Source organism: Musa acuminata, chromosome BXJ2-4 (assembly GCF_036884655.1).
Source record: "Musa acuminata AAA Group cultivar baxijiao chromosome BXJ2-4, Cavendish_Baxijiao_AAA, whole genome shotgun sequence".
Lineage (NCBI taxonomy): Eukaryota > Viridiplantae > Streptophyta > Magnoliopsida > Zingiberales > Musaceae > Musa > Musa acuminata.
This window is the reverse complement of record NC_088341.1, coordinates 45,151,055-45,178,329: the sequence shown is the minus strand read 5'-3', so window position 1 is coordinate 45,178,329 and position 27,275 is coordinate 45,151,055. Positions and strand designations below refer to the sequence as shown.

General features: G+C 39.8%; 1 protein-coding gene across 4 annotated transcripts; it reads right to left on the bottom strand.

Moving 5' to 3' along the window:
- Nucleotides 1–27,275, bottom strand: LOC135586778 (polycomb group protein EMF2B-like). Of its 4 annotated transcripts, XM_065106694.1 has the most exons (23): nucleotides 27,087–27,275; nucleotides 25,287–25,454; nucleotides 24,908–25,073; nucleotides 24,708–24,763; nucleotides 24,143–24,251; nucleotides 23,901–24,060; nucleotides 23,701–23,769; nucleotides 19,563–19,699; nucleotides 11,095–11,154; nucleotides 10,901–11,019; nucleotides 9,665–9,729; nucleotides 8,366–8,418; nucleotides 8,230–8,283; nucleotides 8,092–8,151; nucleotides 6,418–6,464; nucleotides 6,115–6,317; nucleotides 5,751–5,928; nucleotides 5,562–5,610; nucleotides 2,810–2,893; nucleotides 2,476–2,555; nucleotides 1,422–1,492; nucleotides 774–863; nucleotides 231–370 (listed from the first exon to the last, which is right to left on the bottom strand). In XM_065106694.1, the coding sequence occupies exons 2-22, from the start codon at nucleotides 25,319–25,321 to the stop codon at nucleotides 778–780; spliced, it is 1,941 nt and encodes a 646-aa protein (XP_064962766.1). In that variant the 5' UTR covers nucleotides 25,322–25,454; nucleotides 27,087–27,275; the 3' UTR covers nucleotides 231–370; nucleotides 774–777. The 4 variants fall into 4 exon arrangements, 3 of the variants coding, with proteins under 3 accessions (XP_064962765.1, XP_064962764.1, XP_064962766.1); XM_065106693.1 differs by lacking the exon at nucleotides 1,422–1,492 and having other exon boundaries at nucleotides 1–370; nucleotides 25,287–25,444; XM_065106692.1 differs by lacking the exon at nucleotides 1,422–1,492 and having other exon boundaries at nucleotides 1–370; nucleotides 27,087–27,274.

The window sequence follows — 27,275 nt, the reverse complement described above, 5'->3', positions numbered from 1 at the left end:
TCGATAAATTATGCAATATTACTTGCCCTTCTGAGCTGAAAGAATATGCGAACATTCATATAAGGTGACAATTGCAGGCTAGTGAAGGCCTTTTCTCTCCCCTGGCAACACTATGATTGTAAACAATAATACCCCAAAGAAGTTACATCAAATATAGAAACAAATCAGATAGGAAACCTTTCCAAAAAATGGTACGGGTGTAAGTTAGCATGAAGTAATTCTGGTTCCTCACTGGTCTCCCAGATCTTAGTTTTGCTTGGCGCCCAAGGCCTCATTTTGATTTCTTTCGAGTATTAAGCTACAATTGTTCATGGTGCGTGCATCTAAGAGACTATGATTCCAAAGTTTGATCATAAATAACCTCCAACACCTGCATGCAACAGATGTCATTTGAGTAGTCACAACTTCCTTGATCGCAAATATTGAAATGAAATCTACAGGAAACATATTGAAAACCACACAGCAATATGTATCAGACAAACAGCAAAAGCCAGCATTGGATGAGACAGCCATTTTACAGAGAATGCCTACGAAATTAGCTGGTAAGACTCAGCCCAAAACGTCAGTAGTTCTCATCAGAAGAAATAGCATCCATCTCTAAGCAGGATCAGAGACGTTTTTTTTTTTAAATCCTAGTGAATGAGTTCATTAAGGCACCAAAAAGGGAGTTGAACTTGAATGACACTTTTAGCATGCAAGAATAAGGAAAGAAAAATGTGCTAGCATAACCATATGCATGAACAATTCAGCATTACTGATTGACTGAGCCATACCACATTAAAGCTGGAGATCGCACAAGCTCTTGCCCGTGAATTTGAGAGAATGCCTCACAAGCCCATGATATGTGACCATCAGCCAGAACCCTGGAGGGACACCAAAGCCAATATGTATGTTAGATATTAAGTTTACACTTAGGTTTACCGGGAAACAAAAGTGTACACCCTGAATAACAAAGTTTGGGCAAAAGATTTGGTCCCAGGAAAGAAACTAATAGTACAAGGCCTCTGGTAACCATGTCAATCACCATGCCAGATGGGTACCACCTAGTCAATTGTGGCGAGTCACCAGCCACATGGTTGACTTTTCAACAGTTGATGGTTCCATCCTCCACCCCTTTCAACCTCCACTACTCTGAACTCCAGTCTGCCATTCGATCTCAAGGGATCACCATTATTATCTCCTTTGCATAATAAATTCACATAGCAGATGACATATTGACTCGATTTCGAAAGAAAAAAAATGTAATGGCACTTTGTGCACCCATTGCTAAATCCTTATGTGTTTCTTGCCTTTGTAGCATTTGTTTGGTGCCTTGTGCACCTATCAGGCCTTGTTGGTTGTACTTACCCCCCTTGCGGGGTAAGGTTATGTTCAGGCAGCACTGTTTAGAAAAAACAATAATAGGATGACTTGTGCCTCACCAAAACATGGTAAGTCCACCACTCTGAATGCTGGCCATGCAAGATGCGGCATCCAAAGGTCATCTCCAATTCTAGTGACAGAAAGAAAGGAGATAACATGTCTGATCAGGTACTAAGTAGCCTATCAGTCTTCGCAATTCAACAATTAACTATAAACCAAGGATACATCAAAACGATATTCTAGTCAATGAGTAGTTCAAAACATATTATGACTCTTGTGGTACACTTCCTGACAAGTGTCATGTCAAGTAATTCAAAACATCTTACGACCATTGTACCAATAGCATTTATTTAATATATTATATTTAATATAATGTAGGACACAAATTATTCACCAAATGCTTTACATGTTAAATATTGGGCAATATGCATATAGTTTGGACTTTTGTTGTATGTATCTAATTTGCTACCTACATATATACAGAATTATATATATCCATCATAAAAATTTCATCTCTGATAATTACACAACTATTTTTCAAAAGTATAGAATTAAATAATATATATGACAATATTCCGGTTGAAGCTTAGTAGGACTAAAACTGAAATGACAAAGGATCAACAAAGGGAGAACCATCTGAAATGAACAACTCATGTTCAACGAAGAGTTATAAATGTTGTAGTTAAACAAGACGAGTCAATTAGTGTCAGTTGTGCAAGGAAAAATAAAGGAAGATTTATAAAGATTTTATAGGAGACAACGAAAAGAAATAGGAATGCTCTTGACTTTATTAGATATATTGTGTTGTACAAATCTCAATAGTGGAAAACAATCCATACAGCCCAAATAGTAGATACATTACAGTAACAATTCCACATTTCCATATATGGTACCTAGACACAAATATTTGACCAAATCTGTCAAGCCAAATACTTCAGTAATGTAACAGCCAGTTTAATAGATACAAAGTAATATTTCCATGTTTGTGTGTGTACACTTAGTTTGATCATACTATAAAAAAGAATAATAAAAGAAATCTTAACTGAGTCTATTGAAATCATGGAAGACATTATTTCAAACAAAAATAACTGGCTAAAGCAGGTAAAGAAATACCTTTGTTTCCGAACAAAAGAATTCCACAGATGCATAATTTGCTTCTCATCCTTCGTCACATCCACAAAATCATCAAGCATCTGCATTGTCTTATGGCTCATTACAGAAGCAATAAAATTTTAAAAGTATATGAACAACGAACATTATCATCTAATATGGTTAGACAACAACCAAATGAGAAATGATAGGACCCTGAAGGAGACTAACTCGGATAAAAATGCACAAAAATATGACCTCTTTAGAAAACAAAAATAATTTGCTTATTTCTCTTCATTTCCTATGAAGTAAAATTGCTAGCAAGAAAAGAGGAATGCCCAGACAAACAATATCTTACTCTTCTATCTTCAAAATCAGCAATGTCATCATCAACTTCATCTTCACTATCCCGATCTAAAAATACTTGCTCCAATGCCATTGGCTGCTATGTATAAGTTACAAACTCAACTTAGCAGACGTGTATATCAAATGCTGGATGGCCATGAAAATATGCAGAAAATTAACCTATTTTATACATAGTGCGTAACTTTCAAAAAAAAACAAAAACAGTAATCACAAAATATAGTTAAGTACATGAAACCAAGGTTCATCTACATGACTAGAATAAATATGAATGAAAAGGATTTTAGTATATAGTGAATATCAAGTAGATCAAGTGAAGTGAAATAACCTATTAAATGCAAAATAAAGTATTGCAATTTCAGTGAAGGTCAAAAGCCAGTAAGTCCAAGCATAGCCTCTATTTTTATTAGGAAAAAATGATAAACAACACACCAGGAACCACAACTGGAAATATACTCCTTAAGATGAACTTCTACTCCACAGAGACATGCTAGTTAAGCAATTCATGTTTCAAATCACACAGAATTTGCCATGCGGTCAATAAAATTGGCTTTTTAATGATATAATAATAATTTTAAAACAGAACCTATATATTTTAGCATCAACACTAGGGTCATAATAAGCTTAATAGAACCCTCCATTTTATTGAATGATTGGTCTAAGATACCTAAAGATTTTATTTAAAGGGACTTATTGTCCATCCAACTTAACTATAATATCTTGTTTATTCCTAGAATTACTAAAATTTCATTTCATATATTCAAGTTATTAATTTAAAACCTTTAGTTTTTAAGGATTGACTCCATAGCTCAAAGTTTATAATTAATTACACTTAGGCTCTCATCAACTAAGACAATATCATCAGCAAATAACATACACAAGAGAGGTCTATCATGTAAGTAACTAATAAATTTAGTTATTATCAATGTGAAAAGGTAAGGACTTAATACGGATCCTTGATGTAATCCTATGCTAATAGGAAACTCATGAGACACGCTCTATAGTTGTAATACTAGTAACTACATTATCATATATATGTTTAATAAAAATAAAATAATTAGTTGATATATCTTTCTTTTCTAAAATCCACTATAATAAATCTCTATGAAACCTATCATAAGCTTTCTCTAAGTCAATAAAAATGATATACAAATCTTTCTTTTTCTCCCTATACCTTTTCATTAATTCTCTTAATAAATAAATAACTTCTATGGTTGATCTTCTAGGCATAAAATCAAATTGATTTTTAGAGATATTTGTCTCAAACTTTATCTTACTTTCGATAATTCTTTCCCAAAATCTCATGAATTGAATTCCTCTATAATTCGAATAATTTTATATGTCACCCTTATTCTTATAAATTGACATTAAAAAACTCCTTCTCCATTCATCGAGCATCTTTCTGAATATCATGATTTTGTTAAATAAACTAGTTAACCAAGCTACTCCCATATCCCCTAAATTTTTTCAGACCTCAAACAAGAATATCATCAGGTCCCGTAAGCATTCTTGAGATGAAAACAAGTTAAATTCAAGCACCGACAATAAATCCAATGTAACAAAATCAACTAGATCAATAATTTGCCTCAAAATACCACAAGATTCATGAATTATTATCATCATTAAGGTATGCACCTTCTTAATCTACATTCCTTCCTAACTCTAATCTTCATCGCTCTAAAAGCCATTTGTGGACCGCTTATATTTCTTCATTCTTGTTCTTTTTCTATCCACAATTATTTGTTGCTACCTATCTCACTTATTTGTTGCTACCTACCTCTTTTCCTATACTTCCGCATATCCAACTAGTTTCCAACCCTCCATCTGTTCGGTTTTGTTCCCAAGCAGAAACATTATAGTGGTATCAATTCTCTGAATTCTACATTGAATGCATATGGAGAAAATAATATACTAGTGTTAAAAGTGCTCAGCTTTGTGCTTCTTATGTGATTCAACTCAAATGTCTTCATTGTTGAGAGATCTGGTAGGCACAGATTAGCTTCTGTCCAAGTAACTATACCAAGACTTCAATAAATTACCGAACTAGTTATTGGGTTTAGTACCTATCTTGAAGTCCTCTATGTGAAAACAATAATGGCAATTAATCCTCGTCACAAATACTCAAAACCATTACGTAACCATGTTCTTTAAATGTAAGTGGAAAATGAAGACATCACTGCAACCTTAAAAGTGGTAATAGGAAGTGCTATTATAACAAATAAGCATCGTCCAATACTGGCAGAGTTTCCAAACCTATGACTGATGCATGCAGTTTGCACAGCCCACCAGGCTCAATTCATATATGAATATTGTAACATACCTAACTAACGCAATACCTTAATAAGAAGATGACAGATATATCTGTTTTCTCTATTTTCAAAGAACCATTTCACTCTTGCTCAAACTATAAGAAATGATAACAATCTTCTATATGATTGTTCTTTGCTTTGTTAAAGAAAATTCATTCCAATTAGCAAACACTACCTCCCAAATGAGATGTCCAAAAAAACACAAATTTCTAAGTTTCCCGAAATTGACAGAGCTACGCAGGAAAAACAGCCATAACACAATGATCCAGTGTGCACAAGGGAGAAGAGGTACCAGAATTTTGGGTGTTGCAGTAAATCAGGTGGCAACTTAAAAAGTATCATGAGTTATAAGAACAAAACATTGCTAACCACTAATAGGAAGTTTAAGTAGATAAGCCAAAAAAATGAAGAAATCAGGAAGGAGGGATTGTGCATCACCTGAGCTCTATGGGAATGAAAGAACTGACGTTTTTGTAGCAGAGCACGACTGTGAAAAGAAGAGGATTGGTAAAGAAGATATAATCTTATTGTGGCAACCAATATAACACACCAAATAAAGGTGTGCATTGTAAATGAGAATATGCATTTTCATTCTCGAAAAATAATTAAAATGAGATAGATACCAACTTTCTGGGATCAGCTCGTTCATCAGATATCTTTCGCATCTTAGAAAACTGCAGCATATTTTGTGATGCTAGATTATTTCCAGATGCTTGCTGACCAGAATCATTGCTGGTAGAACCTTGAGTTGTCACAACACATGCACCTATTGTATCAGGGCAAGATAATATATGTCTTGTGCACCCTGCAGCATAACGAATCTGTGAACTGATGCTTTCAGATTGCTTTCAGATTTATGTCTCACAGGAAGTGAGTTCCACTAAATAATAGTTGTGTTTTGTTGTTCATCTTTGTAAGAGCCACCATCTGTTCCATAATGCTTACTCTGGCATCACAGATATGCGATCACAAAACTAAACTCAGCACGTACCATCACATCCATTTGTAAGCGAAGCACTCGTTGTATATGCATGAGGCCTTTGAGAGGAGCATGTTCCATTGTCTTTGTTATCATAATCTTCACGGGAACCTTCTAAAGCTGCTTCAGGCAAGCCTGATTCCAAAACATGTGGATGCACATGACTTGCAGTCTGAACACTATTCTTCGATCTTCTACTTCTCATTAAGTTTGAGCTGCAGTAGAACTCACTTGTCAGTTGAAATAACTCCATTAACTTGAAATAAGTTATAGAAAGACAAACAAGAGCTAAGATAAATAAATAAAAAGGACCACCAATAGAAAAAAGTTTGCAGCCTAGGATCAACTCCATCTGATGCAACCTGCAGATATCATAAAAATAAGTAAATAAATTCAAAAGGTTTCTCAAGTTAGGATTGATCATAAGAAACTTTTAAAAGCTGGGAAGTGGCACTAAAGACTGAAAAAAGCATAATGAGAAGCTAAGTCAAATGCCATACTGGAAGCAAGGCAAACTGGTAATTCACCCAAGGGTTACATTTACAGCTAAGGCAGTTGTGAGTTAGAACTTCCCTGATTCAGAAGAGCCAGACATCTGTATCATGCAATATCAATATTTGACCATATCTTCACAGTTTGTGACAAAAGGACAATACTTTATGTCCCCTTCCAGTTTATGTCCATGCTTGTTATGGAAGGCACCCAGTATTCTTATTTTTATCAAGCCATTGGCCAGTAGGCAATTTCCTTTTTGGCATGGGAATCTGGAAACAGAAATGAATATAAAGGAAGGTGGAAGGTGCACAGGTGTTTCTTTGGTGATTACAGCTTGCTGACATTTCTGAGCCCTCATCTTATCATCTATTACAGATTTTCGCAACAACCATCCAAAAAAGCAAAATGAAAGACGAGCATTAAATCTGGTATCCCTTTGGTACATGTTGCCATACACCATGTAACATACCATATCAATGCACCCTGAACCTTCTAGTTGTATAATTTATCCATTCTCTTTACATTTTTTTTATTTGAAACTGTTTACCAGTTATAATTAGGTTGCACTTCAAAATTGCAGCAAATCATTTGTACATTTAGAGTCATTGTTCATAAAATTGTCCAAAGGGTTTGTTCAATCAATTTGGATGGATTGTTTTGTTTAATCAGGAGTTTAATTTGATTATTTTCTATGTGCAATATTACAAGTTTCCTGCACATTCTGATGTCATCAATTTTTCATTAGATTCCTTGATTTAACTTTCTTTGTTATCAATGTCAAAAGTCAAGATGGTACATAATTCATAATTTTGGATATGCTGGCTGGGATGATTTGTTGGTTGCATATCCCAATAGTAATGGTTGTAGCTACATACAGAGGTTAAAGATTTGAAGTGCTGGTCTATGTCATTTTGAAGTGTGGCGGCTGACAACCTAAGTAATGGACAAGATCTTAAAAATTACGGAAGCCCAATCTGCAACATCCAATCTGGACCAAGAAAGAGCCAGACCTACCCACCAACATGTAATTACTAGTCCTACCTCCGCTTATTCTTAACTGTTCCCAGCATGAATTATCATCAAATTGACAAGAAGATAAAAGCAGAAGACAAAGGAAAATGTAGAAAAGGGAAAACAATGAGGAACAGTAAGATGGGATGTGCATATTGTTTGTTCATGTATATTGTTTTGTACCTATAATAGTACCATCTTTTAGACAAATTAACAGCCTTCAATTTCTTTTCATATATTTTTTTACTATATTTTTAAGAGAATATGATACACTTGAGTTCTTTTTCTACAATGATCCAATCTGGTAAGTCTTGAACAATGGGGAAAAACCAGATGGCACCAACAAATAATATTTTTTATATCAGATCTTCAAACCACCTAAGCTTATTGCTTAGCGCGGTCACTCAGCTATAGATTATGCTAAATAAGCAAATAACTAAAGCCGCATGATATCAAATGAAGGTTCTGATGATTGTTAAAAACCTCTGATCTCCAAATATCAGTCCTCACGGAAACATTCACAGCTTGATACTCCTCGGTTACCTGAGAAAATGTCAGCCAGATGGTATATTTAATGCTCAAGAAAATAATGAATTAAGAAGACCCCAAAAGTTTACCAACCCAGAACTCAAAATTGAAAAGGTCATGATTAGAATTCAAATGATATCTCAGCCCCTGCAGAAACAGCACCAAAATATTACAGATAAAACCTAAAATAGAGGCAATATAGATTTTAAAACCAACATACATAAAATACCTTAAAGCTTGAACACTTCACCAAACAAAAAGGACAAGAGAAGTCCTCCGTAACTGTCAAATGGAAACAAAAATAGTTCAAAAACTTGAAAATAAGGGGCAAAAGATACAAGGAATGATGAGTTCAAATATAGAAAAAATAGGCGAGAGGAAACCATATAAATCAAAACTAGCAATAGGAACAATTAGTTTAACCATTAACAAGCCCGTTAATTTACCTCCACTTTTGGAATTCAACAAACTCCAAATTCTAATATATTAACAAGCCATGAAGGAACAATTAATTTATCCAAAAAAAGAGAGAATACAAAACAAAAAATCTTAATTAGGATTAAAGTTTTCGTGAAGGAGATTGTTAAATGTAGATTATCTAAGCACACCTCTCAATGAGATGTAGGTGGAAGCAATGGTGTAATAGACAAGATTAAAATCTCAACCCAATCCCAGTTTTCACACCTTAAAGTAGAGTATGTTACTGGCCTATCAAACAAAGTATCAACCAGTACCACCCACTATGACAGAAAAAATAATTAAAAATGTTTACCAACTATTACTGAGCCATTTGGTCTGCTATGGCCTTTGATCAAGTCAATAGATACAAATGTGTCAGTGTGACCTGTATTTGAAGCATTCATTATAAATTTTAGTCGGATGCTTCAACTGCACCGATCCCTTGGGAACATAACACTTTTGGAGGTGGTAGATTAGGTATGCAAAAGTCATGAGGACAAGCAAGGCTCACTTCTTGCTGAAACAGCCCCTTAGTTGCTCCAAATTCTGTCGTTTAAGGTTAAGGGAGCAACTAAAAACAGCCAAAAATAGTGTAACTTCTCTTCTTTATACCAATTCCAATCCGGCCAGAACCAATTTTATAGTCACTGGCCGAAACCAATACGGATTCCGATTTCAAAATCTGTGCAAAATTAGGCCCTTGATGATGCTTTTGAGTTTTGTTGCTACTATAATCCTTGTACTATTTTCCATTAGACAGCATATGCAATGCATTTACATATTTGCATTTTTAAATATCACAATACTTTCGAGTATTGTGATTTTAGTAGGGAATCACAAAATGGTAAGTAACAAAATTCTGCACTAAAATACAAGGTATTTCAGGAGACTACACTAGTCAATACATGAGTCCCTCCAGGATACATCAAAATCACCACAGCTACCCTTTCCACATACCTTTTATGATAAATAAAAATGGTGGTGACAAATTAAGGCTATGAGTACAATGCCACCAGAAAGCAACTATATCCACAAGTACTATAAAACAATGAACAAAGAGAGAGATCACCTTCAGTTTTTTGCAGCATGTTGTTGTAGTATCTATAGTTAAACAGAACATTCCCCATCCTCAATCTACAAAGTAGATAGACTAATTAGGAAAGAAATATAGAAGGCAAATATAGATAACTTCCAGCACAAGAATATCATGGACAGAAAACAACATACGACAGCTAACTTGACAATATTAATATACCCTCTGCCATAAAATTTTTGAAGAGCAATACATAGACCAAAATGTTAGATTGTTTTGGTGGCTAAACTATTAGCATAAAAGATAAAGCAGAAATCCAACTTCAGATGTAATTAACCAGGAACTTGATTGACTAATGCATCAGTGCTCTCTCAAAACAGCCACATAAACAGCCGACAGGTTTAACAAAGGAAAAAAGCAGGTAACCGATATTATCCTAACACTACTGAAAAACGCTTGAAAACAAAACATCTATAGAAAATCCAATTGAAGTTTGTACATATTCTGATTCTTCACATTTTGCAGCTATTGTCACCTCTGGAGAACTAATGTGGATGCCACAGATAACCACTTAAATACAGTAAAAACTTATGAGTTGAATCAGATCCTGCATCATGACAACCTATGCTTCTAAAATCGACTGGAAAAAAAAAAGGCATGAATTCATGGAAGACCAATAATTGTAGAAAAGCTGTAATGCAGCAGCATTAGTCACTATACTTAATCTTGATGGAGAATTAAGCCCTAAACCTTTTGTTATTTTCTGTTCTTAGATGCTGGACTCTACTTTTTTAAAGAGCAGCATTTACAGAACCAACCACAGCAACCAGCCAAAATTGTAAACCATTTTTAGCTACAATGGAAAATGACATTAGTAAATGGAAGCTTGACTAAATTAAAGAAGATAAATTTTATTTTGCAATAGAGTATGACATATGAAAACAATCATTTAGTTGATACACAAGAAAATGATAATTGTGTAGATGCCCTTTCAGGACATCTGAAGTTCATAAAAACTTCTACATAAGCAAACCATCAGATACAGAAATTGACACAACAGGGAATTATGCCTTTGACATGCTGATTACATGCCCATGCATGGAGTTGCAACAATTTATGAGCATGCACCCTGCCAATTACTAAAAGCTGGTACAAGAATGTCATAGTACAACACATAAAGCTGGCAAACCCTTGTGGCAGGTGAGATACTACCATCCAAATAAAGGAACAAAAATAAACTAAATATTGGAAAACAAACAAACTTTTGGTTACCTGATAATTTGAGGTAAAGATGATGTTGGAATATCATCATATGAGTAAAAGTCATAAGGAGATGTCTCACTTGCTCCCACCTCTTGAGCACATATGCTGACTTTAACTTGGCAGGTATTCTTAAATGAAGAAAATCAACTCAGTACAGAAACTATACCATAAAAATAAACATTTAATATCAAGCATGAACTTACCGCTGAATCTATATTTTGAGTTTGCAAAAATATGCAGTCATTCTTGCCCAAATATTTAGGCTGCAAGATATCTGAAGTGTTAGTATGTAAACCAAACTTTGTGGCCCCATGCATAAGAATCTCACCAATATGAGGTTTGGGAAGGGTCAACGTACATCAAATTTGTACAACCAAGAAAAAAAAATCCATATTCGGCAAGAAGCTAGCTTAATTTATCATCAACAGAAAACAGTACTTTGCATTGCAATGTTAAAGATTAACAAATGCAAGCAAGGTTCCTGATTGCAATGATTTGACTGAATATGACAAAAATACCATGTGTCATGACATAATATGGACCGACAAGCATTTTAATACAAAGTGGCAAAATGCTATCAGTATTGTTTACTCGAGCATCAGTAGTATGCACCAGCTATGCGAGACTTACAGTGACACTACTTTGGCTAGTCAAGGAATGGTGCATATTTACTGAAGAAGCCAGTAACTGTGCCAGAAAAAATAAATTTATTGCCATCTGCACGTTTTGTGGCCTACCACTCAACAGGCATCCATTCTTACAAAAAAGCTTGTGGTCATACAAATGCAACTTAAAAGCATGTAATATCTGGTCATGCTATATTACATGTAGGAGTATATGCTGCTACCTGGACAAGGCTGGGATTTGACAAATAAATTTATGTGGTTGCCAGATGCAATTCCCTCTGAAAAGCATAGCATATAGGTAACCTCTGGTCATATTACATTAAGAAAATACAGGAATATATGCTGCTAAATGGACAAACAGACATTTAACAGTATTTAATAACTAGCATATGACAACTCAAATTGGTGTCATATTCAGGTTTTCCTTCCTCTCCTTTTCCCTCAATATCAGCCTACCAATTGTCACTTGATATCTAAAAGTAGAACAACATTAAATTACAAGCCACGATTGACATTCTTTAATCTCTACGTTTTCTTGTTTTCCAGAGCCTACAAGACCACGAGTACATCCTTATTTTTACCATCCCAATATATTATGATCAACATTACCCAGATTCCTTTTGTAGGCACCAATCCAGCAGAATTGACAAGAATGTTGGAGTGCACATTCTACATTTGAAGGATTCACATCCTAAGCAAAGCAAGCCAAATATACTGCATTGCTATTATGATGTGAGATAGACCAAAGGTAACATTCAATTCAGTACGCACAAGAAAATACACATGTGACATCTGCCAACATGGGAAGAACCATTAGGTTACTCAAGTACAAACTGTTATGAATCTTATCACAAGATAAAGCCTTACAAAGAATGAGATTCAACCATCTCTATGTCCACAAATACAGATTGTTTCTATGCCCATCCACTGGTAAGTCCAGACATCACACTAACGTGCAGGGTTCTCAATTTCGATGTGTATCGCCCGGTATGGGCGGTACATACCGGTCCGAGAGGATACTGGTACGCGGACTGTCATCTACCGGATAGTACCAATTTTTTGACCGATACTGAGGCGTACCGACCTGTCACGAACGGACGTCGCGCACCCGCAACAACTCTGTTCAACGAACCGTTCGTCGCTCTCATCTACATGTACAGCTGCTTGGCAACATGTTTTGGCTTGGTTTTAAGTCCTTTTGCTTGTAAAAATATAAGTTGGAACAAGTTGTAGCGTTACAGTGCGACTGCTCACCGAACCAAGCAAAACAACCCCAAAACAGCTCCGTTTTCGCATGCCACGGCCTGTTTTCTGCAGCCCGTTGCTGCACGCGAAACGTCAGCCATCTTAGCACCCTGGAACCACCCGAGTGGCACCATGGGGGATGGGGCTTCGGTATAGTGTCGGGTGTTGAACACTCTTTCGCAAGTTCGCATGTTACCTTGACGGGAAATTGTTGTCGCGCCCGGCACCTGGTGAGCAGCTGTTTGTGGACTGCAGCTGTTCGTTCAACCCTCTAAAGTCCTTGTTTTCCTCCTCTCCCTCTTTTCTCTTGTACACGCAAGGTGCTCGCTGAATTGCTTGTAAAGCTTCCCCTTTTCGCGAGACGTCGGGACTTGTCCGTCGCTCGTTCTTCGAACTAATCAACTTTCTCTTTTACAGGTTCTTCGGGACCTGCGAGAGGTTGCAAGTGGGCTGATCTTTGCGGATGCAAATCGCAAGGGCGAAGCGCGACTTAGGCAGCGTAAGCTAAGTTCGCGTCTTTGCCGCAAGGGTGCCTCACGACTTAGGCAATTCCAACTAAGTCCGTAACATTGTGGTATCAGAGCGGGCAAGCACTTCGAGCGAGCAGCGAAGGAACTTCGCAACTTCACTATGGCAAAGCATCGTGGCGAATCAAGCAAGACGGGGCAAGCTAGACCCTTGCCCCAAGCAGCCGTAGGTGGGCTGCAAGTGCACACTCGCTCTCATGCTGTTGGAGCCGCTCAGGAGGAGCACGGCAGCGAACATGATGAGCGAGAAGTTGGCTGCTCTCCACGAGCGGAGGAGGTGCAATCTGGAGTGCCAACCGGGAAAAAGAGTCATAAGGAGAGACTCACAACGGCGGAAACCCGCTTGGATGTTCTTGAAGCGAGCTTGGAGGAACTCTACCATGGCCAACGAAGGCTTGTCGGGGTAGAAAGCTCGCAAGAAGAAGCAGAGTCCAGGATCGACAAGGTTGAGGCCCTAGTCGACCGATTGTCAGATGACACCAAAGACTCCGTGCAACACCTGCAGGAAGTTATGGCGGAACTCACTTCAAGGGTGACCATGCTCACAAGAGCACTAAATGCGGGAGGAAGCAACACTCGCATTGCACCGTCACAGAACTTGAGGGCACCCAAGCCTCATGGTTATGGAGGGGCCAGAGATGCCAAAGAGCTCAAGAATTTCCTGTTCGACATGGAACAATACTTTCGAGCTACGAGGCCTGATTCTGAAGAAACCAAAGTTTCTATAGCAACAATGTATCTGAACGGAGATGCAAAACTCTGGTGGCGAACCCATTGGGAGGAGATCCAACAAGGTCGGTGTCAAGTTGACACATGGGAGGACCTGAAGCGGGAGTTGAGAACTCAGTTCCTACAGAGAACAAAGAGTTCGTCGCGAGAAGGAAGTTGAGACAACTCCGTCAAAATACTTCCATTCGAGACTACGTGAAGTAATTTTCTGCGCTAATGCTAGACATACAGGACATGTCCGAGAAGGACAAGCTGTTCAGCTTCTTCGATGGTTTGAACTCATGGGCTCAACAAGAACTACATCGAAGGAATGTCGCCGACGTGATCGGGGTAATTGCTGTCGCAGAAAGGCTCACCAACTTTGTTTCCTCCGAAGACCCGGGAAAAAGGAAACAATCTTCAAGCAATCGCCCTCCGAAATATTCTCGAGGGAAGGAGCTCGGGGGCGAACAAAGGAAGAAGAGTTCCCACAAATGGGCAAGCCCGAAAGGCAAGACCTCGAAACCTGGTGGATATTTCTTGTACGGAGGACCGCACATGGTGAGGGAGTGCCCACAAAAACAGGCACTCGATGCTTTAACAACTTCCATCCACCCCTCCCGATCGGACAAGGGCAAGGTTGTCGCTCTTAGTTCGAGTAGTTCTAAATCCAACAACAACGATGAGGAGTCGCAACTCGCAAGGACCCCGGATGGGAGCAATGCATTTGTTGAATGCCATGCGGGGTCAAGTGGGGGAGAACACGAAGACAAGGCTACAAAAAGCAAGAAGTGGCAAGCTGATGTACGTAGACATTATGGTCAATGGCCAAACGACCCGTGCAATGGTGGACACGGGCGCTACCCACAATTTTATTGCCGATCGAGAAGCAAAGCGACTTGGGCTGATCTTAGAGAAGAGCCCAAGTTGAATGAAGGCGGTGAACTCGGAGGCCAGGTGAATCTCCGGGTTGGCAAAGAGAGTTCTCATCAAGATCGGAACATGGAGCGGGAGCACAAACATGGTGGCGGTGCCACTGGATGACTTCAAAGTGATTCTTGGAATGGAATTTATGCACGCGGCGAAGTTGGTGCCAATGTCGTTCCTTAACTCCCTATGTGTGATGGGAGGTGACGACCCTTGTGTGGTTCCCGTCTCTCGAAGAGGAACCAAGGAACCCCAACATATATCGGCATTACAACTAAAGAAAGGGGTACGAAAAGGTGAATTAACATTCGTGGCTACTATGAAGCTAGAGCCACTCGACGAGAAGGCCATTCATAAACCTGCTGTGGTGGCGAACATCCTGAAAGAGTTCACTGACGTTATGCCACCCGAGTTGCCGAAGACTCTTCCACCACGCAGAGGCGTGGATCATAACATCGAGCTGGAGCCAGGAGTGAAGCCTCCAGCGAGACCACCCTACCGCATGCCCCCGCTAGAGTTGGCAGAACTCAAAAAGCAGTTATGTGAACTGCTAAGCGGTGGTCTCATCCGCAGTTCTAAAGCATCATTCGGAGCTCCAGTTCTCTTCCAGAAGAAACAAGATGAGAGCCTCCGACTATGCATTGATTACCGAGCCCTCAACAAAGTGACGATAAAAAACAAGTATCCCATCCTGCTCATCGCGGACTTGTTCGACCAGTTGGGCAAGGCCAAGTATGTCTCAAAACTCGACCTTCGATCGGGGTATTGGCAGGTGCGCATTGCTGAAGGCGATGAAGCGAAGACTACCTGTGTGACCAGATATGGAGCGTTTGAGTTCTTGGTGATGCCTTTCGGCTTAACCAACGTTCCGGCCACGTTCTGCACTCTCATGAACCAGCTATTCAAGGAGTATTTGGATAAGTTCGTGGTCGTCTACTTCAACGATATCATCGTCTATAGTCAAACGCTCGAGGAACATGTCAAGCACCTTCGGACAATTTTCAAGGTTCTTAGGGAGAACACATTATTCGTGAAAAGGGAGAAATGCTACTTTGCTCAAACGAAGATCTTATTCTTGGGGCATCGAATCGATGATGGCTCCATTCGAATGGACAAATCGAAGGTGCAAGCGGTTGCGGAATGGCGAACTCCAAAGAAGGTGCTAGAGTTGAGATCCTTCCTTGGTTTCGTCAACTACTATCGACGCTTCATAGCGGGGTATTCGAAGCGTGCAACTCCACTGACAGAGTTGCTGAAGGAGCAGCCTTGGAGGTAGTCTGATAAATGTGAAACTACATTTCAAGATCTGAAGGCTGCTGTGTTAGAAGAACCAGTGCTCAAATTGTCATCCGGTGGCCTTCGAAGTCCATACAGATGCTTCAGACTTCGCTATTGGGGAAGTGCTCATGCAGGAGGGTCATCCGGTGGCCTACGAGAGCCGCAAACTCAACGAGACCGAGCGACGATATCCGGTGCACGAGAAGGAGATGACAGCGGTGATCCACTGTCTACGAGTTTGGCGACACTACCTTCTTGGATCGCGATTTGTTTTAAGGACCGACAACATCGCTTTGAGCTATTTTCAAACTCAGAAGAAACTCTCCCCAAAGCAAGCACGATGGCAGAACTTCCTGACTGAGTTTGATAAGGCAATGGAGTATAAGCCTAAAAAGGCAAATGTCGTGGCTGATGCATTGAGTCGAAAAGTGGAGCGGGTGAATGTCGTACAATTGGAGGGCAGAGGCCAAGCAAGTCAGTTGCACTCCAACTTTCTTTCCAGGATCAGGGATGGTCTGTACAGTGATCCCCAGGCAGTAACCCTAATGCAGCTCATTAAAGAAGGCAAGGCACGACGGTTTTGGGTCTAGGAGGGACTCATTTACACCAAAGGGAATAGGGTTTATGTTCCTTGAGTGGACAATCTGAGGCGTGAACTCTTAAGAGAGTGTCACGATTCCCTTTGGGCTGGACACCCGGGCATTCATAGAACCTTGGCTCTCGTGGAGAGGGCCTTCTATTGGCCGAAGACAGGGACTAATGTGGAGGAATATGTTCGAACGCGCCTCACTTGCCAACAAGACAAGGTGGAGCAACGGAAGTCGATGGGACTTTTGGAGTCGTTGCCCGTACCAGAAAGACCGTGGGAGAGCATTTCCTTGGACTTCATATCAAGCTTGCCCGCAGTAGGGAGACTCGGATCGATACTTGTGGTGGTCGATCGATTTTTACAATATGCAACTTTCATTGCTGCTCCCCTACACTGTTCAGGAGAGGAAGCGGCCAAACTGATGATGAAGGATGTGGTTAAGTATTGGGGAGTCTCACACAATATCATCAGTGATCGAGACGCTCGGTTCCTGGGATGATTCTGGACCGAGTTATTCAAATTGTTGGAGTCCAAGTTATACTTCTCCACAAGCCTTCACCCCCAGACGAATGGCCAAACCGAAAGGATAAACTCGCTCCTAGAGCAATATCTTCGACACTACGTGAGTGCCAACCAACGAGATTGGGTGAAGTTGTTGGACATTGCCCGATTCTCCTACAACTTGCAGCGGAGCTCTGCGTCCAACAAGAGCCCCTTCGAGATCATTACAGGGCAACAACCATCAACTCCTCACACCATGGCAATCGGGTATACTGGGAGTAGTCCGTCAGCCTACCACTTCGCAAAGGAGTGGCACCGAAATGCAGATATTGCGTGGGCTTACTTGGAGAAGGCGGCAAAAGGGATGAAGAAGTGGGCAGACTTGGGAAGGCGACCGCAAGAGTTCAAGGTCGGCGATTTGGTGTTGGTAAAGCTCCAACCAGCATCACTCCAATTCTTTAGGAACAAAATACACAAAGGATTGGTGCGCAAGTATGAAGGGCCCTTCCCAATTATCAATAAGGTGGGCAACGTCTCCTACAAGTTGCAGCTTCCGACGTGGTTCAAAATTCACAATGTTCTTCATGCCAGCAACCTAAAAGCCTACCACTCGGATCCGCAAGATGCTTCCCGAAGTATTTCAACTCGGCTACCCCCCACCAGAGTCTCCTACAAGAAGCGAGTTGAAACTATTTTAGCGGATCGTAAGATAAAGCTACCCAATGGAGCTGAGCAGACCGAGTACTTGGTGAAGTGGCGAAAGCTTCCCCGAATTGAAGCCAGTTGGGAGCCCGAAAATGCCCTGCGATATGAAGAATCAATTATCAACAACTACCAACAAGTGTCGACGAGGGCGTTGACAGTTTGAGTGGGGGAGAATGTCACGAACGATCGTCGCGCACCCGCATCAACTCCGTTCAACGAACCGTTCGTCGCTCTCATCTACATGTACAGCTGCTTGGTAGCATGTTTTGGCTTGGTTTTAAGTCCTTTTGCTTGTAAAAATGTAAGTTCGAACAAGTTGCAGCGCTACAGTGGGACCGCTCACCAAACCGAGCAAAACAACCCCAAAATAACCCAAAACAGCTCCGTTTTCGCATGCCACAGGTTGTTTTCTGCAGCCCGCTGTTGCACGCGAAACGTCAGCCATCTCAGCACCCTGGAACCACCCGGGTGGTACCATGGGGGATGGGACTTCGGTATAGTGTCGAGCATTGAACACTCTTTTGCAAGTTCGCACGTTACCTTGATGGGAACTTGTTGTTGCGCCCAGCACCCGGCGAGCAGTTGTTTGTGGACTTGCAGTTGTTCGTTCAGCCCTCTAAAGTCCTTGTTTTCCTCCTCTCCCTCTTTTCTCTTTGTGCACGCAAGGTGCTCGCTGAATTGCTTGTAAAGCTTCGCCTTTTCGCGAGACATCGGGACTTGTCCGTCGCTCGTTCTTCGAACTAATCAACTTTCTCTTTTACAGGTCCTTCGGGACCTACAAGAGGTTGCAAGTGGGCTGATCTTTGCAGACGTAATTCGCAAGGGCGAAGCGCAACTTAAGCAACGCAAGCTAAGTTCGCGTCTTTGCCGCAAGGGTGCCTCACAACTTAGGTAATTCCAGCTAAGTCCGTGACAGACCGGTACTGCCCCGGATTTCGATGGTTACCGAGGCATATCGATCGGTACGCCTAGCGCAGTAAGTGAAGGTATTTTTAAGGTTTTAGGGTGTACCATCGGTACATACCGTACCGAGCAGAGCTTAGTACGCCAATATGGATCAGTCTTCAAAACTCTGCTAATGTGTCTAAACAACAAATCTTATGGCTTCTTTAATTAAAATAACAATATAAGACCATCATATTTTTTATCTTGCCCAAATTTTGGATCAACTTCATAGAATCTCTAGTCAACTTCAAAACTACTTAAGGGTTCCAAACGCTAGCCACGGTGTTATCTACAATTTAATAGTGAAGAATATCCAATTAAGAGATTTTAACACATCAATTGGCAGGGTCTTGTCCTTAGAACAAGAACTGATATACATAAGATAAGCTCACCATGGAATCATACAAAATATTATCTAATTACATAAATGTGTCCGGTGGAGGTAGTCCCAGACCAGTCAACCTGCTGGCATATTGGCAAAAGATACAAAAAATACGACATGACTAATTTCCACAGAAACCAATAAATAGAAATTCTATGTTATACTAATAGGTCCCAATAAAAAATGAAGGTATGTGATGACTTAAAATGATATATTCATAATGTCATATTTGGCATACCTCCAAAATGCTTGGTTGCATATTAACAGCTGAAAGCATGTCAGTTCTATGTCCTAAGCTCAAGGTCACACATTTCTCTAATGACAAACAAAGTGAATCAACTGGTATTTTTCCACAAAGGCAATTCCCTTCAAGTTCTGAAAGTAGAGCAGGAAAAGGTGTAAATTTGGTTGGATTATGTAATAAAAGAGCCATGATAATTAAACTTAAAAAAACAATAACATGATTTTATATCTATGCACATGATATCATATTTTCATCCAAAAAATTATCTACTTGTGAAACGATCCAACCACAGGTACTAACAAACAAAAGGGCAAAAAGGGTAAAAGAATAGAGAAAGATTACGTCAACAGCAGCATAAGGGTAACACAGTCAAAAGTAATAAATACTGAAAGACCACAAAAATCACAATCACACCATTAAACCTTACTAAAAATAACATGGCTAAGAAAATAAACAGCATGATTTGGATCAATATCTACCATGATGCATCTTATTGTCATTAGTCATTACTATGCCTGAGAGCTATATGCATAGCACAGAGGTGCATACTGTTGCACTGCCTATCTTGGTTCATATTATTAAATTCTACACTAAAAGAAGACATTTGTTGACACAACTTGCATCAAGATTTCCATGGATCATAGAAGACATTGTCGACACCTTGCATCAAGATTTTCTTGGATCATATTTCATTCTGGTTATATCAATTTAAATATTATTAAATTCTACACTAGAAGACATTTGTCGACACAACTTGCATCAAGATTTCCTTGGAGCATAGAACACCATCTCTTATTTCTGTTCAAGATGGTTTGTAGCTCTTTTCCTTTTTTTTTTTGTCTTCACTTTTTCTTTGGTCATGTTATGGATTCATCAGCACATATTATAGAGGGTTAAGGTCCATTTTAACCCCTGTGATTTTGGTCATGAACATCTTAAGCCCTTATGGTTAACTCGTGTCTAAAATAACTCATACATTTTCAAAAATATAGCATTTAAGCTCCTCCCGTCAGGGCTGAGTTAACAACCGTTAGAGTCTGCTTATGTGGCATGCTGACTCACAATAAACTATTAATATAATAACACGTGTAATTTAGGGTTAAGGTCCATTTTAGCCCCTATAGTTTTAGCCATGGACCTTTTAAGCCTTTATGGTTTACTCATGTCTAAAATAACCCCTACATTTTCAAAAACATAGCATATAAGCCCCTCCCATCAAGTCTAAGTTAACAGACATTAGAGTCTACTTACGTAGTATGCAGACTCACAATAAACCATTAATATAATGACCCGTGTAAGTTCTGTTTAAAAAAGAAACTGAGACCTCTATCAATGGCAAGAGGAGGCGTCGTCGTGGAAGCGACCACCAGCACCAAGCCGTTGGTACCTAACAGGGTATCGTACGCACGCAGCCTCTCCCACGTTGACAATGAGCTAAGGAGCTTCCAATCATGCCTCAAGTGGATGTGCGTCAAGCAATTTGACACTAGGCACGCAGTGGTCTCTTGGTTCCTCTTCCTCCTCTTGTGCGTCTTCGTCCCCACCGCCTCCCACTTCGTCCTCTCCTGCATCACTTGTCACGCCTATGACGTGGTGGTCCAGTTCTCCCCCACCTCTCCTCCGGCCTCTCCACCTTCATCCGTCGTTATGGGCTCCGCCGCTTCCTCTTCCTCGACAAGCTGGTCGAGGAGAGCGAGCGAGTGAGGGAGGGCTACATGGACTAGCTTAACTGCTCCTTCCGCCTACTCTTCGTCTTTGTGATGTCGTGCTTCGCGGGGGAGGTGGCTTACAAGTAACAAGATATGGTGGTACTCGTCAGGATCGAAGTGGGTGTTGTTCGCGGTAGTGGGCAACGCCATGGTGGGCAACGTGGTGGCATACGCTCTAAAGCTGGCGAGCTAGATCAACCGAATGTCACTACGCCCTGGAAGCATACCCCCTGGAGGTGGCATGTGCCCTGAAGTGACATCCGGTAGATCCAGCTAGCTAGGTCCAGGGCACATGCCACCACGTCGCCCACCATGGCGCTGCCCACCACCACGAACGACCCCCGCTCCAATCCTGACGAGTACCAGACCACCATACCTTGTAAGCCACCTCCCCCACGATGCACAACATCATGAAGACAGAGAGCAAGCAAAAGGAGCGGTTGAGCTAGTCCATGTAGCCCTCCCACACCCGCTCGCTCTCCTCGACCAGCTATCGAGGAAGAGGAAGTGGTGGAGGTCGTAGCGACGGACGAAGGCGGAGAGGCCGGAGGCGGAGGTGAGAGAGAGCTGGACCATCATGTCGTAAGCACGGTGGGTGGGGCACAGGAGATGACAAAATGGGAGGCGATGGGGGCGAAGCCACCCAAGAGGAGGAAGAGGGACCAGGAGATCACTGCGAGCCTAGCGTCGAACTGGTCGATGCACATCCACCCGAGGTAGGATCAGAAGCTCCTGAGCTCGTCATCAACGGGGGAGAGGCCGCGTGCATACAACACCTGCTAAGTAGCAGCGGCTCGGTGTTACTGCTGGTGGTCGCTTCCACGACCACACCTCCTCCCGCCATTGATGGAGGTCTCAGTTTTTTTAAAAAAATTTAAATTACACGTATCATTATATTAATCGTTTATTATGAGTCAGCATACCACGTAAGCAAACTCTAACGTCTGTTAACTCAAACTTGATAGGAGGAGCATATATGCTACGTTTTTTAAAATGTAGGAGTTATTTTAAGCACGAGTAAATCATAAAGGCTTAAGAAGTTCATGGCCAAAACCATATGATCTAAAATAGACCTTAACCCTAAATTACACATCATTATATTAATGGTTTATTGTGAGTCAACATGCCACGTAAGCAGACTCTAACGTTTGTTAACTCAAACTTGATGAGAGGAACCTATATGCTACGTTTTTGAAAATATAAGGGTTATTTTAGGCACAAGTAAATCATAAGGGCTTAAGAGATCTATGGTCAAAACCACATGAGCTAAAATGGACCTTAACCCTATTACAAATAGAGAAAACCCAACTCAACCCCATTAAAGCGATGAGCCCAACAGAATCATGCTTTCCACTTACTCTTAATCGTCATCTTATAGTTACAACTTAATGTCTGCAAAGTATATTTTATTCTGAGCAAGAACTTTTATATCACACCCTGACATTCTCCATCTCCATGATAGATTCCCCAAGCATGGAGACAAAAAAAAAGGATTCATTTGAAAACAAAACAAAAAAAAGAAACATGTTGAACACCAAACACAAGTAATGAGGTTTGATCATATTGATGATAATGGTCAGCATGGTGGTCACAAAGTAGCATATGATAACTAAATATTCATTTGTTCATTAGGTAGAACAAAATACATCAAATACTCACACTAAGATGCTTCTCATGTATTAGACATAGTACACGCCAATAACCAGCCTACCACTATACTGAACAGTAAAAAACCAACAAACTGAGCTTCAATGTATCTTCTTGAGCACTAAAAAGTTGGGCCTACTAGCTTAGAAAGACTCAGAATCTAAAGACAGATGAAGAATATCGTGACCAAAGTAAAGGTCTGATCAGCTACATAAAAACTAACATATGAGAAGTCGAGAGCTTATTGACTTTTTTTCCCATTATCTTGAATGAGTAGAATCATGGAAGGTCATACAAGGAGCTTTTAAACTGACAAAATATGACATAAGAACATAAGTTTCCGAGTTTTATACCAAGAAGGAAAAGGCTTGTTAGATTAGAAACAGAATAACTCATGAAATTTATCATATATATCTTCAATTGAAAGTCTTAAGATAATTTAAATAGCATCATAGAGTGTCATTGAGAAATTTGAGCTAATCTTTCTAATATTAGTGTGACAGTGATAGTGTTTGGCTTGGATCCAGGCCTTCAGTTTGCACCAATCCAGAGGAATCAAATCAAATTTTCTGCATTCATAAGCAAAAATAACTCAGTAGGTCAAATTTATCAAGCGTGGCAAACCATTTTGCTACTTCACCATTTATAGTTTCTTCATAAACGGGAATGCATTTTTTGAGAAAACAAAATGGAATCTTCAAGTTCTCAAAATCAGAATCCTGAAGTTCAAACAAATAATATATCCAATACAAATCTGGCAATTAATTATGCCTTACTTAGAAAAGAAGACCATTCTTCATGTTCATTCAATAGATGATTTCCACCAAAACCACCTTTTGATTCCCCTGGAAGAGAAAATAGATCATCAGGTTTGTAGATGCAGTTCAAATATTCATATGTGACATGAATATAAGTCAAATAATGCAACAAAATAAAGGTTACACACACACACACATATGAAAGAAACACACCATACCTTTGCTGATGATAATAATGTTGAGATTGTTAGCTCGTGCATTGGTTATCAGTTTCTTAATCTCAGGAATAACAAAACTGGCTTCCATATGAGCCTTTTTCCCAAACTCACTGAAATTAGTTAGGACACAAGGGCGACTGAGTCGATATACTGCAGAATGCTGTTTATTTAGCACAATAACAGGAAAACTTCAGTATTTAACATAGAACAGAGTCTTGCAGCAGAACAGGAAACTTCTATACCTCTGCAACTGCAGTATCAGCAACAGATCTAGCTAATAGCACATAGAGAGGGAACAAATGTTCTTTCTCAGCGTTCAGACTTCCAATCAGTGAAATGATTATTTGAATTCTACAAAAGGGGGAGAAATTTTGATGTAGTAGAGGTCAAATCTAAATAAATTATATTCAACTAAACCTATAGTATACTGAAACTTTGGCATGATCTAGAAAGTTACACATGATACTTCAAAGTCCAGGAAATTATGAGAAATCAGTTTCAGAAGACCTAAATTAAATGATAAGAAAAAAAAATGTTTTACCAATAACAATAAGCAAAAAAGATATAGAAACTTCGATGTCCCCAGAAAACCAACATATCATCTCTGTGTTAAAGTTTGTAAAAACAACCAAGCTATGCACATGGGTGGGAGACTCGGCTACTAACATCAATGAAACAATTAAAGAGGAAATGGCTTTTTTTTCTGTAGAATGTGCAGAACACAACAACTTTTAAACATCATATCAAGTACTATGAAAGAATACATCTACACCTAAAAGGGAAATTATTATATCACAGAATAAGAACCTCCTTTTGCGCTTTGCTTGCATCTTGTACTGCAAACATCTCTGAAGAAATGAAGGCTGCAATAAAGTGAAATAAGCTGTTATCACCTCAGAATCAGACTCTTACAAGCAAATATCTGCTTTAAACTGCACATCTAAACATAAGAACCTCATAATCATGCTTTTTTAACAAGAAACCAATATCCTAGAACACAAACTTACATTTTGTATTGCCCTACGTTGAAGTATATTATAAAGTTCAACAGGTTTGCAGTATACAGAAAGACTTTCTTCAGCTGCAAGTTGCTCTTCAGCTGTCAGTCGAACTCGAGACTGCTGATGGCACATCTGATCAGTCCTTGATTGGCTGCAACTGCAACCATGATTCCTACAGCAAAAGTAATCAGCAACGCAAAAGGGCTGGAAAAGTTGACATCTTGAAAGAAAGGAAATAGAACCAATTAAGTAGAAATAGGAAATTAAGACAATGCATAACTTGAATCACAAAACTATCTATGAAACAATTGCAAACACAGAATGCAATACTTATTAAGAAATTATCATAATTACTATCAAAAAATGAAATGTAAGTTGGGCATACATGGTCTCACGAACTGCCAGAGATAAGCCTGGCATTCTGGAAGAAAAGTGCCACGGTCAAGCTATAAGTTTTCACAGCCTTCCACAATCTCAAAGAACACGCAGGGATCGGATTCCAGTGGGCAACATTCACCTTCTTCTTTCCAGATACATGCTACCCTGGAATTTACTATATTTAAAAAAAAAATTAGGGACATTTTGAGAACAACTTTAATTATGAAATAGACAAGTAGCTAAAAGAAATTGTAACTGGAATCACAGTAACATATCATGTGATAGTGGACATTAATTATAAGCCAAAAAGACATACCAATTTTTTTCTCCGACAGAACATGAATGAAGAATAGAAATAGCAGAAAAACTACAGCCAGTAGCTCCCATGTGATTTATACTACATTATTACGAAGACAAAATTTGCCTTTGATATTTGACCAAAACCAACATATTTGCCACCAGGAACAAAGAAATTTCAATAATTAACATTAATATATAAAATTCTATCTACATCGCATAATTATAATCGAGTTGGAAAAATACCCTCGAAATATGATTGTACAGGAAGGAATAATAGATATCATACAAAAAACTAAATTAATAAGAAAAAAACTTCATGTATGTTAAAAACCTTTTATGCTACTTATCAACAGCATGAGAGGAGAATAAAGAGTGCACTCCATCATGTCTACAGATCCAGATATAATCCAAAGAGACATCTTTGACCTTTTAGTCAAATACAAAGCATGCTTCATATACTGCAGGTGATGTTGGCCTAACCTGGTTATCAATTCTTCTCCACCTTCTCCTCCTCTTCTTCTCCTTTTCCTCCCCCTCTGCCTCCTCTTCCTAATCTTTTTCTTCTCCTGCTCCCCGTGGCCCCCCTCCCATTCTTGGTACAATGATGCATCCCAGTGTACCGTGTATTGGTACATCAGCACAGACAGGACTCATATCGGTCCAGCCATGCTCAGGCACAGACTAGACCAGAACCGGTTCAACCATGAACAGACATGGGTCTGGTACCCAAAATGTAGAACATTATGTACATATATGAATATATAGTGCATGTACACATGTATGCCGTATGGATGGATGGACAACAAAACTGAGTGAAAATGACAGATGATGGGGAAATAAGGATATGACTCAAAAAGATAAAAGAAGGCCTTGAACCAGTAAGCTAATTCTAGTCCTCAGAAATATCTCACACCCGCCCCCTCCAATGCAATCAAACAAACACTTAAATAGACTAAGCAGAGACATGTAGACATTGTTGCAATAATCAAGCGTCATGACAATGCATGAAGACATGTTCTACTCGGGCGCATATATTGTCCATGATTTATCTAAAAAAGAAGTCAGAGTACTTACAGATTAAAAACATAATTCTAGTGACCGGCTAAAACTTAATTCGGATTAACAGCAAAGATTTTATGAAATACCAAAGACGAGTTCCACGACAAGTGGTGGTGCAACAAGAGAAAGTTTCAAGCAAAAATTCACGTTCAGAATTCACATCAACTACCAATACCATATATTCCAGAAGCATAACCACAGAACGGCCTTCACCCAAAAAATAATAATTACAACAACGAGAATATTTTCGAACGAAATGAGAAAACAAAAAAGCAAAAAATAAACCGCAGCAACACAAATCCAGCTCGGAACCTCCAAATAAAACAAAATGAAAGACGAAAATGCGTAGTTTTGACGCATTTATGGAGCCAGAATGGGCAAATGGAGTCCGATAGAGAGGGAGGCCGCGGAACGGGAAGCAAGAAGAGGAGGAGAAGAAGATAAATACCGTTGGGCCGTCGCCGCTAGGCTTCCAGGCGCCGCCAAAAATCGCGCCGGCAGCCGGCCGCTCCCCCTCCGGCGGAAGATCGGCGTGGTCGTGCGTGGAAAGGGGAAGGGGGAAGGGACGGAGGGGAGGATTTAGGGATTAGTTGGCTGGTGGCGAACGCGTTGATGGAGTAATAATGAGTGTTTAATG

Bases quoted from the DNA above. Each gene is read 5' to 3' on its own strand.
- LOC135586778 (XM_065106693.1), bottom strand. From the start codon at position 25,321: ATGCCAGGCTTATCTCTGGCAGTTCGTGAGACCAT. The intron at 24,061-24,142 runs GTATAGAAGTTT...CTAAATAAACAG, and splicing joins CTGATACTGCAGTTGCAGAG to CATTCTGCAGTATATCGACT. The intron at 371-773 runs GTATGGCTCAGT...TGTTGCATGCAG, and splicing joins CGATCTCCAGCTTTAATGTG to GTGTTGGAGGTTATTTATGA.